The sequence below is a fragment of the Mastigoproctus giganteus genome, chromosome 8 (genome assembly GCF_048544385.1).
Source record: "Mastigoproctus giganteus isolate SK-2022 chromosome 8, ASM4854438v1, whole genome shotgun sequence".
In the NCBI taxonomy this organism is placed as follows: Eukaryota; Metazoa; Arthropoda; class Arachnida; order Uropygi; family Thelyphonidae; genus Mastigoproctus; species Mastigoproctus giganteus.
In genome coordinates this window covers 51,696,446-51,710,223 of record NC_143582.1, presented here as the reverse complement: position 1 = coordinate 51,710,223, position 13,778 = coordinate 51,696,446, and the positions used below count along the sequence as shown (strand labels likewise).

The following is a 13,778-nucleotide window of genomic DNA, read 5'->3' as shown; positions in this document are numbered from 1 at the left end:
AATTGTTCATATCACTTTTGATCCCTCCTTCCATTTGTGAATTTGAATACATTTGTGCATCTCCAGTCCTCCTTTAATATAACTGGATAGATCCCATCCACCCCAGGTGCCATCCTTATGTTTAATTTCACCTCCACTTTGCTCTCAGTTATTACAAAATCATTTAGCTCCCTGTTAGAGTGTAATAAATGTCTGGCCTCCACCTCCCTACAGAATTCCTCATGCTTGAATCTAGGTGCAAAATACTCAATCAGTTTGTCAGCTATCTGAGCAGGATCATTCATTAACAGTTTAACCATCAAAATCAAGTAGACTGATCTGATTCATCCCCTTCCTTATAAACTTTCCATAAGTAGTTTTTGCTATTTTTATTTGCTAAAGATTTCTTGTAATCTGCCTTTGCTTGCCTAACCTCCTTTGTCAGTTGATTACAGACTACTTTATATCTACCAAAGGCAGCTGTCTCCTGATAATTTATATGCGTTCCATGTATTTTTCTTCTCTGCCATGAGTCTCATCAGTTTGTCTGGCATCCGTTTATGCCCAAACCTTGAACAGTATTTCTTAGTAATTATGAAAAGCCTGGTAGCTTCCAAGATTAATTCCTTTAATGCTTCCCATTTAGAATTTGCTATTGGTAACATCATCAGTTGGTCCCACTGTACAGAATTTAAAAACTGCTGAGACCACTGTTGTCACCTTTATGGAAGCAAAAACTCTTCCATTTACACCTTATGGTAATTATATCTTTAAGTAAATCCCACATCAATATACTGTGATCACTGCCACCTAGTGGTTCCTTTATCTGCAAATTCTTAATACACGAATGATCACTGCTGATAACCAGATCAAGAGTATTACTCTCTCTGGTTGCCTCTTCAACATGTTGCTGCAGAAAACAGTATTGCAATAAATCCACAAGTCTTGCTTGTGTGCAAGTAACCAATCCACAAGTTCCAGTCAATATCTGGGAAGTTAAAATCCCCTATTATAATGTAATGTGATTTACTGGCCCGTTCTATTTCTCTGTACAATAGTTTGTCATAATCATTCGAGTCATTAGGCCTATAACACACTTCTACTCTCATTTTTGTTTTCCCAGTGCTTATGTCACACCAAACTGACTCAACATTGCACTGTTCAGCTATGTCAACTGGATGCACTTCCTTAGATCTTGTGGTTTCTAATTAACAGCATAACCTCTCCTCCCTCCCTATCCTATTTATCCTTTCTGTACACATTGTACTCCCTGAATTCCAATTCCGCATCCCTTTTTTTTTTAGTTTTTGGCGCATCTGCTTCTGTGGCCATAATGCACCTCCCCAAGTTTTTGAATATTACTCTGATCCGAGCGGGATTCGAACCTCCACTTTTGATGTCTTGACCACCACTTCAAATTCATCAAATTTATTTACTATAAACCTTGAATTGGTGTACACGTATCTATTCTTAGTTACCCTAACACAGCCCATGTATTTATTTGTTTCATGATGACTCCCACCAGTCCCTGAAATCCCAGCACCCTGTCCTCCAGGCCGCTGCTCATTCTAATAGAAGCAGGGCAAAAATCACTTTCACTTCTGTCTACGGCTGCTTTTAATCTGTGACCCCCCCTCCCACCCCAAACTAGCAGTTTACCGAACTACCTAACACTACCTCGATAGCATCAGCAAACACTCTTGCACCCTCATCTATTTAAGTATATCCCATCCCTGTAGAAGCAGTCTCTTCTGTTAACAAGCGCAGAACACACTGAGAAAATTTTATCCCGTGAACCTTGCGCAGTCTCTCCAGGGCCAAATGGATTGACAAGGCTCTCATTATGTACTCCCTCCTATTGTGTCTGGGCATAATTGCAGACACATTGAAATTTAAACCTAACTGATGACTTTTTTTCAACGTTGACTTGTTAAGCAAATCTGCAGATCTCCTACTGTTAATGTCATTAGTGCCAATGTGTACAACAATATCACCCTTTGTGCCCTTAAAAGATATCTGCTCTTCAACATCATGATCTTTTGCCCCTGGCTGAGATACCCTGGTCCTATTCCATCTATCCTTTTTACACAGTATATTTCTCTTCTCCCTGACAATAACTAACTCCTGTGGGACCAGTGCATTCTGCCTTAGAGCTCTGGCATTGAGTTGGATACCTGGGAGCTTGACTGGTCCCCCACTTTAATACCTTCAATGCCAACTAGCTGACTCTTCAAACTCTCATAAGTGCCCATCAGAATGCTGAGTTTCTTGACACCTTTTTTTTTGAATTTTTTTGTTTCATCTGAACTTGATGGCCTTTTTCTAGAAAGGATATTTTTATTTCTGATATCTTTTACTAGCCGGACAAGCAACTTCTTTCAAAACTGCTTGTGTTGTTGTTTTTTTTTTTTTTTTTTTTTTGAGATTGATCCGCCAGCTTTGTCAAGATGAAGCTGTTCACAATTGACACCTCTAATAGCCAGAAAAACAACTTCTTCCATCATTCCATTGATTTCTGAGTGAACAAATAACTTGCACATTAATGGTCAGCTCCATTTAGCAGTCCCATATGTTTTGTATATTTAAAAATAGCAACTGGTTTTTCAATCTAAGTTTCCCCCTTCCTTTTACTGTTCCTGTCGTGACCACAGTTTGGGTAACATAGAAAGGATAAGTACAGTTCTTTTGTCTTGCCATGTCAGCACTTGAACTTTATCCTCCTTTCAGAGATCAGTGACTGTTTTTCAGTTTTCTTTGCCGCCTTGATATCTAGTGGTAAACCCTTTTTGTTTCCCATAACAGTCTGTTGGGTGTATATTCATTTTATGTAGTAGTTCTGCTAGTGGAATGCCAGTTTAAAATCAATCAGTGATCAAATGAAATCTATTATCCTAAACACTTAAGAAGTGTTTGAATGAGATGAAGCACAATCCTTGAAGTGAAAGTCCAGTCTGGTCTCATCAAGCCTTTCCAAAATATGTCACAGTAGCCAAGACATAACCTATTTCTGAGTCAGCTAAAACTTCTAAATGAAGACCCACTTTGTTGGTGTTTGAGGGTTATAACATTTGAATGGAATGCACACCCTTGAAACCAATGATACTTTAATCTGATGCAATATTTCTGCCTGGAACAAAATGTTCATGAAATTTTTTTGTCAACATAATCAACAGTATTCTTCACTTTCGATCCCTGCCTTTGAATTCCTTTTGTTGGTGTGCAAAGATGCAGCATCCAAAATATCTGCAAAAATCTCTTCTTGCTAAAAACACTCTTGAAAAACAAGATTTTTTTTTTTTCCTTTTTTTTTTTCTGTCCATTCTTCAGACCGGTATTCCTTTATGGAAGTTTTTTCATTTAGTTCATTTATTGAAACCAAAACTAAGTCACACCATATGGAACAATCAGAAGTAATTTATTTGAAAGAGTTTTGTTGCCATAATTATTTGTTTCATTCAAAATTTCTTCAAAAACAATGAAACAGTAAAAAAACAGCTAAAAATACTTATGTTCGGTTTTTTGAATACTTAAATTACTCAAATGAGATTCACAGTTCAAAACCGAAAAGGGAAAATGTTTGAATGAAACGTTACTTACATTGCTGGATTTCCAATTTTCAACACCAGTATTGGTTGATAAGTCGCCATCAGTTTCTCACTGATGTAAGATATATTGTTGGGATCGAAAATAACTTCAGTTTCACTTTCAGACAGAAGTAAATCAAATTTTGAATCTCGAAATGTTCTAACTATTCCTCAATTTCTTCATCAGAAAGGCCTTTATGAGATGTTGATGCCATGACTAAACATTTTGTTTCTGGCAGAGAGTAAATACTCAGTGAACACTAAAAATGAAGAAAGACTGCAGCCACAGGCTGTTAACAGTTGAATATAAATATTTGGTTAGTTTGTAAAATTGTTTTTATGCAGTATAAATAGAAGGCAGTTCTATAATTACATCAGAAGAGCAGGGAAACATGCTATATAATTGGCAAAACAGAATGGTCGTCTGATGTCGCGTCATACCAAAAGAGAAATTTTATGATGCTGTATGAGAGGTAACACTGGACTGCAGAGGCATTAAAAAAAAGATGAAGCAACAGTTTTTGCAGCATCAGTTCTGTTAGTTTCAGAGTGAGAACCTAGCAGATGCTATCATGAAAGAAGAAGGAATTGAAGTACTGTGATCCTTGGTTAATTAATTGACAACCTCACGGGGGAGCTTAAAATGTAACAAATTATACAAAGTCAAGCTGGGCATTTCAGCAATTCCTAATTGCAGTGCTGAGCTTGAGAGAATATTTTGTCATGTTAGAAAACAAAAACTGAGTTCAGATCTTCTCTGTCTGATGAAGCTTTGGAAGTGCTTCTGACAGCCAAGTTTAGGCCATTGTTATGAACAAAACTTAACTCAACATTTTTGAAGAGGGAAAAGTCTTCAACAGTATCTTTCTTGAAGCAATCAAAATCAGTTCATATCTAATAGACTATCTAAACAGTAATCCACAGGCAAAAAATTTTCAGGTAAGCTATTGTTTAAAATTAAAAGCATTCTGTACTGGAAAATATTCCTATGGGCTCTATTTTAAATAATAGAATGTGTATTTTGCCACTGAAATTTAATTTCTAGTGCAGCGTGCATAAATGCCTGGTTAATCACAAAATTGTTTCCCACAAGGAACATGTTAGTGTTATCACAATTAGTTTTGGTATTATTAGTCTGTTATTATATAGTCTGTTAAGTATTATCACAGTTGGTATTTAGGTTGTACAGGAGGTTGGAGATTACTTTGGGTTGAGCATAACAATCAGATATTTCTAAATAAAGGTTCCGTTTTTTTTTTCTTTTTTTTTTAAACAATGTATAACACATTTTAATTATTTTGTAATTTTTTTCAGCAATTCTAGCAATTATTATGTTATGTGAGCAATTCTGGCATCCATTGAAGCAATGGGTGTCAGAATGACTCATATACCTGGAATAGAACCATATTGTTTTAAAGTTCTGAAATAAACCTGACCGATGGGTCAGGTTTATTTCAGATCCATTCTACTTTATCCAATTGATGACAGTTCTCAAAAATTGTGCAGTTGTATTTTCTTGATAGCATAGAAACTGTTGATATGCATCTTAGCTTGCCAAATGGTCTGTCATTTGGTGAATTTGTACATTACTTTTTTTAGATATGATATACCAAAAATGATTTTATACTTACCCTCATGAATATTCTAAGATAAATTTTAACTTGTGTTTTAATGATAAAATGTATGCTGTACATTTTTATTTATGTGAGAATAGAAGGTTACATATTATTTGGATTCAGGAGCTTGCATTTTAATTATTCTTATGCATTGTTTTATACAAGAGGTTTTGTAATATAATTCTTTGTAAAATAATAAGAGGAATTTACCTCAATATAGTACGTAGAACACTTCCATATGATACCCTCCAGAAATTAAAATGGAAAAAACGAAAAAATCGACAACTTATCGGTACATTAGGTAAAATATAAATAATTAAATAATTAAAAAAACAATTTAACACAATTCAAATCAATTTTAAAAAATTAAAAATCAAATTAATGCAATTAAAAGAATCTAACAAATATTCAAAATGATTTTCCTTCCTATCACAATTGAGGAAGGGAAATGGTTTTGAATATTTTCGTTAGATTCTTTTAATTGCGTTAAATTGATTTGAATTCTGTTAAATTGGTTTTTAATTATTTATATTTTACTCTAACGTACCAGTAAGTTGTAGATTTTTTTCGTTTTTTCCGTTTTAATTTCTGGAGGGTATCATATGGAAGTGTTCTACGTACTATATTGAGGTAAACTCCTCTTATTATTTTACAAATATTATTATCAATGTAGAACGTATTGAGTATTACAGCTCTGATTCATACTATGTAATATGATTCTATAAAATGATAAAGATAATTTATCTGTGTGTATGCACTTCTGTTCTGCTGTTCAGTAGTGAGAGGGAAATCAAAAATGTGTGAAATTATGGGACAGTGTCATGATCCGAGCATGAACTACATGCCTTTTCTTCCTTAACAGTCAGTGAAAAATATGTGAATGTGTAGCAAGCAAGAGATAGAACCTGTAGCAGTAAACTTTAATGATCAACTGATTTATGCCCAAAGGCCACTATATTCTTTATAGCAAATGGATGTAATGTGAAATATTGCAAGTTGCACATAATTGCCTCAGGAGCAGGATCCAATATGCATTCTTCTAATTCAGCATTGGTTGAATAGTAAGTTGGTTGCATGTTGGGTAGTGATTATCCAGGATATCCATGTTGATTTTATGGCTCCCTAATAATCACTGATAGGCATTTATTTTAAATTATTCCTTCCTAATTTCTTGGATTAAATAACTATCAATTGCAATGAAGAATATTAATTTGTAATATACATTGTAATTTAAATTTTCTTCTAGGATGGGCGTTTACAGGCTGGAGACCAGCTCTTGAAAGTGGATGGTCAGTCACTTGTAGGGATATCTCAAGAAAAGTAAGTATTTCTTTTATTTTATATATTTTTTTTCAAGAATTGTTTTTCATTGTTTGAATGTTAGATCGAAATAATTTTAAGATAGAATAAAAACTTAAATATCTCTCTATATATTCACATTTCCTAAAATCTTGTATGCAGTGAACACCTATAGATATCACTCATGCCAGTAAACATATCATATACTGATATAATTTGTAGAATAAAACCTGTACTATTTTATTTATTTATTACAAACAATTGTACAATGACAAATAATCGTTAAAGAGACTAGCGGAATTTGCTACTTAAAGGATGCTTGGTGTTTGTAATTTTAACTCAGACATTTGATTAAATTTAAAAAATATTTTAATTTGCATTCATTAAAATGAATTTATTATTTGTTTATTAAATAAATAATTCTCAATATAAAATGTAAATTTGATTATTTTATTTTTTGTTGCAAAAAGTGTGACTTCAGTTTAGCTTAGTTGTTTTTTTTTTTTTTTTTCTCTCCCTCTCTTCCCTTTATCATTATTTCCATAAAGGCCCAGATTTTTTTGTGTTATGTTGGCCTGCCAGATTGTAAGCATGAGGTCAAACTGTGATGTCTTGGAGCACAATGTTCGAAGAATGCCTTGCAGTATGCAAAGCACTTTCTTATGGTATCCAGCATTAGTTAGTACGGTGTTTCCAATCAACCTCAAGAGCAGTTGACAACGCCAGGTGTAGAACTGCAATCCAGAATGTGACTTCTGAACAATCTGATGGTATTTTATTTTAACCACTATGGTATACATGCTTGCTCATGTTGAGCCACCATACAGAATCGAAAGCTCCTCAAAATCTATGAACATGCCAAGAACATAATTGGCATTGGAATTATTGATAAACTCCATAGCATTTGCAGTGGCATCTGTAGTTCAACAGCCATTCTTGAATATAAATTGGCTGGCTGCAGAGAGACCATTAATTTAATTTTGCAATGATGTGAAATTCTCTGTACCAGCAGTCCTTAAACTTTGCTCAGGATTGGAAGCAGGATAATGGGATAATAGGAAATGGGAGCAGAGGGAAGCTTATCCTGGTTCTTGAGCTGTAGCTTCAGATTTCTATTAGAAAAGTACCCAGGTTTTTTGTCTCAGAGATACTTAACAGCTCTACCTTTGTTGAGGTTTAATCGTGGAGATTCTCAATCCTTGATCTTCTTTATGACATCACATAACTCTTGGACTGTGAAGTTAGGTTAATATTAATTGGCAGGTTAAGTGCAATTGTTCATACATCATACAGCTCTAAAGGTTTGATGTTATATATGCATATCTCATTATATAACTAAAGGGTCTTCCAGTATGAAAATTCTTTTGGGTCCATAACAAATCTTGTTTTCCCTCTTTGCATGTATACAAGGTGTGGCTATTAAAAAATGAACGAGACTGTCCATGCAATCACTACACGCCAAGTGCCACGTGCGAAACAAAGGCACATCAATTGAACTTGAAACCTTCCCTAGTTGTTAGCCAAGTTGTGTTCCAACACGCTCTTTCACTTTGCAGTGAGACATTTTCATTACCTTGAGTTTTTGCAGTTTTCCACGAAAATGGCACAAAAAATTGAACAGGGAACCAACCTCAGATTTTTAACAAAACTAAAGAAATCAACCAAAAGTTATGAATTGTTACATCAAGTTTATGGGGAAGATATTGTGTTAAGAGCTCATCTGTTTGAATGATATTAAAAATTTTTAGAAGGAAGAGAGAATGTAGAAGATGATGAACAATGAGGCTGCCTGGTATCCATGAAAACTGATGAAAATGTGGACCGGACAAGGACATTGATTAGAAGTGATCGCACTTTTAATCAATGTCTTTAAGCATTTGAATGGTTGCATTAAAACTCAATATGGACAAAGAAACAGGTAGTCAAATTTTAACTGAATATTTAAGCATGAGAAAAGTGTCAAAATGGTGCCAAAAATTTAGAATAAAGACCAAAGAATAAGAAGACTAAGTTTGTTAAGGTGTTTGAAAGAAATTGAAGAAGATTCAGACTTTCTGAGAACACTGTAATTATTTGTGATGAAAATTGGCTGTTCCAATATGACCCAGAAACTAAAAAACAGTCAGTGCATTGAAAGACAAAACAATCCCCAGACAAAAAAGAAGCAAAAATATCAGAAATGAAAACCATGTTTCTTGTTTTCTTAGATATTAAAGGAACTATTATGGCTGAATACATCCCACCAAATCAGATTGCCAATCAAAAATACTACATTGAAGTTCTGACAACATTGTGCGAAAAAATTTGAAGGAAGAGACCTGAGTAATGGAAGGATAGTTGGATACTTCCTGAAGACAGTGCTCCAGCACGCAATGCACTCTCTGTTGTCAGTTTCTGGGCAAAAAAAGAAATGTGTGCGTGCACGTGCACATGCGCCAGACTCCCAGACCTAGCCCTTTGTGAATTTTTTCTCTTCCCTAAATGAAAAGTGTACTTAAGGGAACACATTTTCAGTCCATTGAAGATGGTCAGAAAAAATCGACCGAAGTTTTAAAAGGGCTTACAGAAGATGACTTCCAGAAATGTTTCTGTGCTTGGAAGAAACATGTCTGAAAAGCCAGGGAAATTATTTTGAAGGTGATAATTTGTAAGGTAGGAACTATTTCGTTATATTTATTTTATTGCAAGAGTCTTGTTATTTAATAAATAAATAAATTTTCTGTTTATACTCCGGGACGACCACGTGGTCAGAGGAGTTCACATGATAGAGAGAGAATACAAGAAACAGCACCATATTTAGCAATCAGGCTTGAACCCTGGTCGCTCAAGGCACGTGTACTAATACACCTGCACGCCTGACCACTCAGCTACAGTGGCCTTATAGCCACGACTTGTACAGCAGGCCCCCGTTATAACGCAGTTCACTTTACGCTGATTCGCTATAATGCTGTTCTTATATTATAACCCATATCTGACTATAACACTGTCACAGATCACTATAACGCTCTTTTTACAGATTGCATTTTTGGCACATTTAACGAAATTGTTTTATTTGATGTAGTCGATAGCTTGAAAATGAATAGCAAAGCAGCATTAAAACGTTTCCCACACTCAGTGAAATTTTCTCGCACACTAATTTAATTGCAGTACAGTGACTTGTTACGTAGTTCCAAGATCAACATTTTAAAAAATTTTCACATATACTGCTTGTAATATTTGCATTATATGCATTTATCAGAAGTATAGTCATCACTCAGTACAGGATTAGACATTGTGCGTAATGAACAGTTTACTCGAACATTGTATCGTAATTAATGTAACCAACGCAGTTACATTTTAATAGAGTTAATAATGGCCAATAAGAATGAAAAAGCAACAACATCTGGGTGCAGTACGAAGACTATAAATGTAAGAAAAAGACTGAATTTGAAAATTAAATTAGGTGTTTTGAAGCGAATCGATTCTGGTCAACGACAAGCGGATGTGTGCCATATTTTGGACTTGCAAGTTTAACTGTAAGAACAATTATAAAAAAATAAAGGATTAATTTTAGCAGCGGGAAAGATAGTTGTTCCACTGCAAGCAACTAGGGCTAGGCTGGTTATTAGGATTGAAATGGAAAGACTTTAACTAATTTTATTAAAGATAATATCCAATGCAGAATTCAGTTAAGTTAAATTTTATAAAAAGAGAGAGAGATTAGCCAATATGATGATCTGAAGACAACTCACCTAAAAAAAAAAAAAATGTGGAACCATTTAAAGCTGGTAAGGGCTGGTTGAATAAATTTAAAATCCAGGGAGAAGCCGCAAGTGCAGATCAAGGAGCCGAAACTGTCAAAAAAACTTAAAATTATTGAAGAGGGGTATTATGTGTTATACTTCTCAACAAGTTTTTAACATAGATGAAGCAGGACTTTTATGGAAAAATGAATGCCTAAAAGAAGTTTCATATTGAAAGAAGAAAAAAATATGCCAGGTTTCAAAGCTGTGAAGGATCGGTTGACTTTATTGTTAGGTGGTAACACTGTGGGGGGATTTAAAATTAATACCCCTTTTAGTTTATTTGGAAGAGGGCAAAAATTCAACCCAAAATTGACACATTTTTCATGATTAAATTCATCAATTAAAACAAATTAGATCAATTAAATTTTTGATTTTAATTGGAATTTTAAATTTAATTTTGATACGTAAGTAGCTACCACATAATTATATACGTATGTAATGCAGAATATTTTATTTATACAAATATTTGAATATTAAATATTTTGATAGACATTTGTGCATCTTTTCACTGCCATTTATTATTGGTTAGGAAATATCCTATGGCATCGACCGCATCTCACAAATACATATGTTACCTTATGGAAATGTGGCACTCGCTTGGCGCGGATTCTTTTTTTTTTTTTGATTTGGTAGTTGTTGGCGCATCGGCTTCTGTGGCCATATTGCACCTCCCAAGGTTTTTGCAGTACTTTGATCCAAGCCCGAGGCGGGAATCGAACCCGCGACCTTTGGGTTGCCGGGCAGGTACTTTACCCACTCGGCTAGCCCGGTCGGCAAGCGCGGATTCACTCAGTGCTCTGTTTTTCCGGAACGAATTATCAGCATTAAGTGGGAGTCACCTGTATTCTTTTTTTCAAAAGTTATGCATCTTCTTGAATCAAGATGTGGTTTACCCATTGCAAAGTTATTGCTTGCTTGTGATTGATAAATGTATAATAATAAGAATATAATAAAAAAACAAAATACCATCAAGAATATTCCTTCCTTATGCTTTCACAGCTTGCATATGGCTATAGCCTGTTCTATTTCCATGTACAGAAGGATCTTTATTTAAGTCTTAATTAGTCAGTCTTGTAATATTTGCATTATATGCAATTTTAAATTGCATATAATGCAAATATTGGTTGAGGACTGCATGTTTTTAATTCCTGGAAACGGATTATTTATTTATTTTTTTTCCGTCTTGCAAATAGGTAAAACTGACTGTAGAATGCAGTAAATTTAAACCGAGGCAGTGATCAAAAAGGTCAGGAATTGAACTAATATTTGAGTTATGATGAACCTTACCAGCTATCTCTATAGAAGACTACAGTGGATCCCTTTCACTGTAGTCCTCTTAACTGTATGCACACCTGTACATACAGTCAAGAGGACTACAATTTCTAGAAGTATTATTGATAGGTTTATTTTGAAATTTCTAATGGTTACTGTGTTTTGTTTTGAGTAATTTCCTTGGTCATTGCAAATTTATCATTTCAAAGGGTGGGGGACTGGAAGAGCTAAATCTGGTAAGTATAGTGAAGGGGTAACCACAATGATGGAGTGCTTTGCAAGAAATTCTTGAATGGAAAGCACTAAGTGTGCAGGAGCATTGTGAGCAAGTGTCAGCTCCCTTTTAGGGCCGTTTTCTCCATACACAGCATTGTGTTATTGCTATAGAACTGTTTTGTAGTATTCCTGGTTCGTTGTTTGACCAGAGAAACAAATTCAAGATGAATAGTGCCCTGTTAGTCAAAAATATAATAAGTACAATCTTCACATTTGATTGAGATTATCTTGATTTCCTTGTACTTTAAAAAGACCAGGTCTTCAATTAAGAGAATTGGGCTTCTGTTCCCAGGATGTAGCCATACACCCAAAATACATCATTGTTAGTGATGGAAGAAAAAGTGTGGATCAGTAGCAGCAGGTTGATGAAGATCCTGACTTGTGAGAAGATTCCACTCTCTCATCATCAGTGAGGATTCAAGATACAAACTTGAAATGCATCTCATTTCCAAATCTTGTGTTTAAATTGATTATGTTCCATAAGAATTATCACTTTCACTAGTTAAACATGGATCACTTCTGATGAAATAATGGACACGAGTGAATAGAATTGTTAATTTTTGAAGTTGAAGGCTGGCCAGAATGAGGAACTTCTTTAATGGATAAGTGGCCTTTAAATTTTGTGTACCATTGCAGAGTCTCCAACTGACACAAGTCTTCTTTTTGAAAGCTGTTGTTAATACTTCATAAGTTGCCATTGTACTGCTTTTCAAATTTGATTCAGATTCACTGCTCAGTAAAATCATTCATTTTAAAATTAGTGATTTTACTGAGAAGTGAATTTAAAATGTAATAAAACATATAAAACACTTTCTGTTCAACAGAGATGGCAATTCATACTGATTACAAGTAAACAGGTGATTCATTCATTGCTTTGTCTAGATGAGTTACTGAACATGTTAACAAAGGATGTTCTGTTTATAATAAGCAATTCACTAAGTCAGAGGAGTTTAAAATTAATTATTTCAACAACGAATACAAATGTTTACTATATTTAGCAGTCACACTGGACTAGAGTGAGGAACATCTTCTTTGGATAAGTGGTACTCTTTCAATTTTGCGAACCATTGAAAAGTCTCCAAGTGACATAAGCATTCTCAAAGCTGTTTTTAACATTCCATTGGTTTTGGTTGTACTGCTTCCTTAATTTGAAACTAAATTTAATGTAAACTCAGTAAAATTGCTCATTTTTGAATGAGTGATTTTATTGAGAAGTGAATTTAAAATATAATAAAACATAAAACACTTTCTGTTCAACAGAAATGATAATTCACACTGATTCCAGATAAAAGATGATTCATGCATTGCTTTGTATAGATGGGCCACTGAACATATTAAAAAAGAATGATCCGTTTATACTATGCCAGTCTGCTGAATCAGAGGAGTTTAATTATTTCAACAATAAATACAATTGTTAACCACATTTAGCAGTCACACTGGTTTGAACTGTGGTTCAATCCTGTATGACTCAAATGCATATTCTTCTGCACTCTCTTGTTTGATCACTCAGCTGTGTGTTGCAACAAGTCGTAACTCACTACATCACATTTCAAAATACAAATGAGTCCTTGAACTTGTATGTTGTGACCATGTGATTTTAACGATCACCCAGACAATCAACATTCTTCCCTTCTGACTGTGATAATCTTAATGTTTTGATATAGAAAGCAGTCAAGTAGTTTTGTCTAGAAATATATTTTGATGAGCAAGCAGCCAAACTATAGGTTCCAGTTCAATCTTGGGGGGGGGGGGGAATTCATAATATGCATTTATTTTTGTTTGCACTCATTTGACTTATCAAAAAATTCTCATATTCACCAGTCATTTGGTCTTGTAATATTACTTCTCATTGTTAATTTTTCTGTTGCTTTTGTCATATCAGACTTTTTTTTTTTTTTATGTTAACAGTTTTCTCCCTTCTCTTCTGCCTATTTTTTTTTTTTTTTTTTTTTGCCTTTTATCACCTA

The 13,778-nt window shown here is 34.3% G+C and overlaps 1 protein-coding gene across 2 annotated transcripts in view; it reads left to right on the top strand.

The window, feature by feature from the left end:
• The window catches only part of cno (adherens junction formation factor afadin), a 525,824-nt gene that overhangs the window by 276,084 nt on the left and 235,962 nt on the right, over positions 1-13,778 (top strand). For both annotated transcript variants that reach the window (XM_090380034.1, XM_090380033.1), the window contains exon 20: positions 6,426-6,499. In XM_090380034.1, coding sequence (XP_090236160.1) covers positions 6,426-6,499 — 74 coding nt within the window. The remainder of the gene's footprint in view (positions 1-6,425; positions 6,500-13,778) is intronic.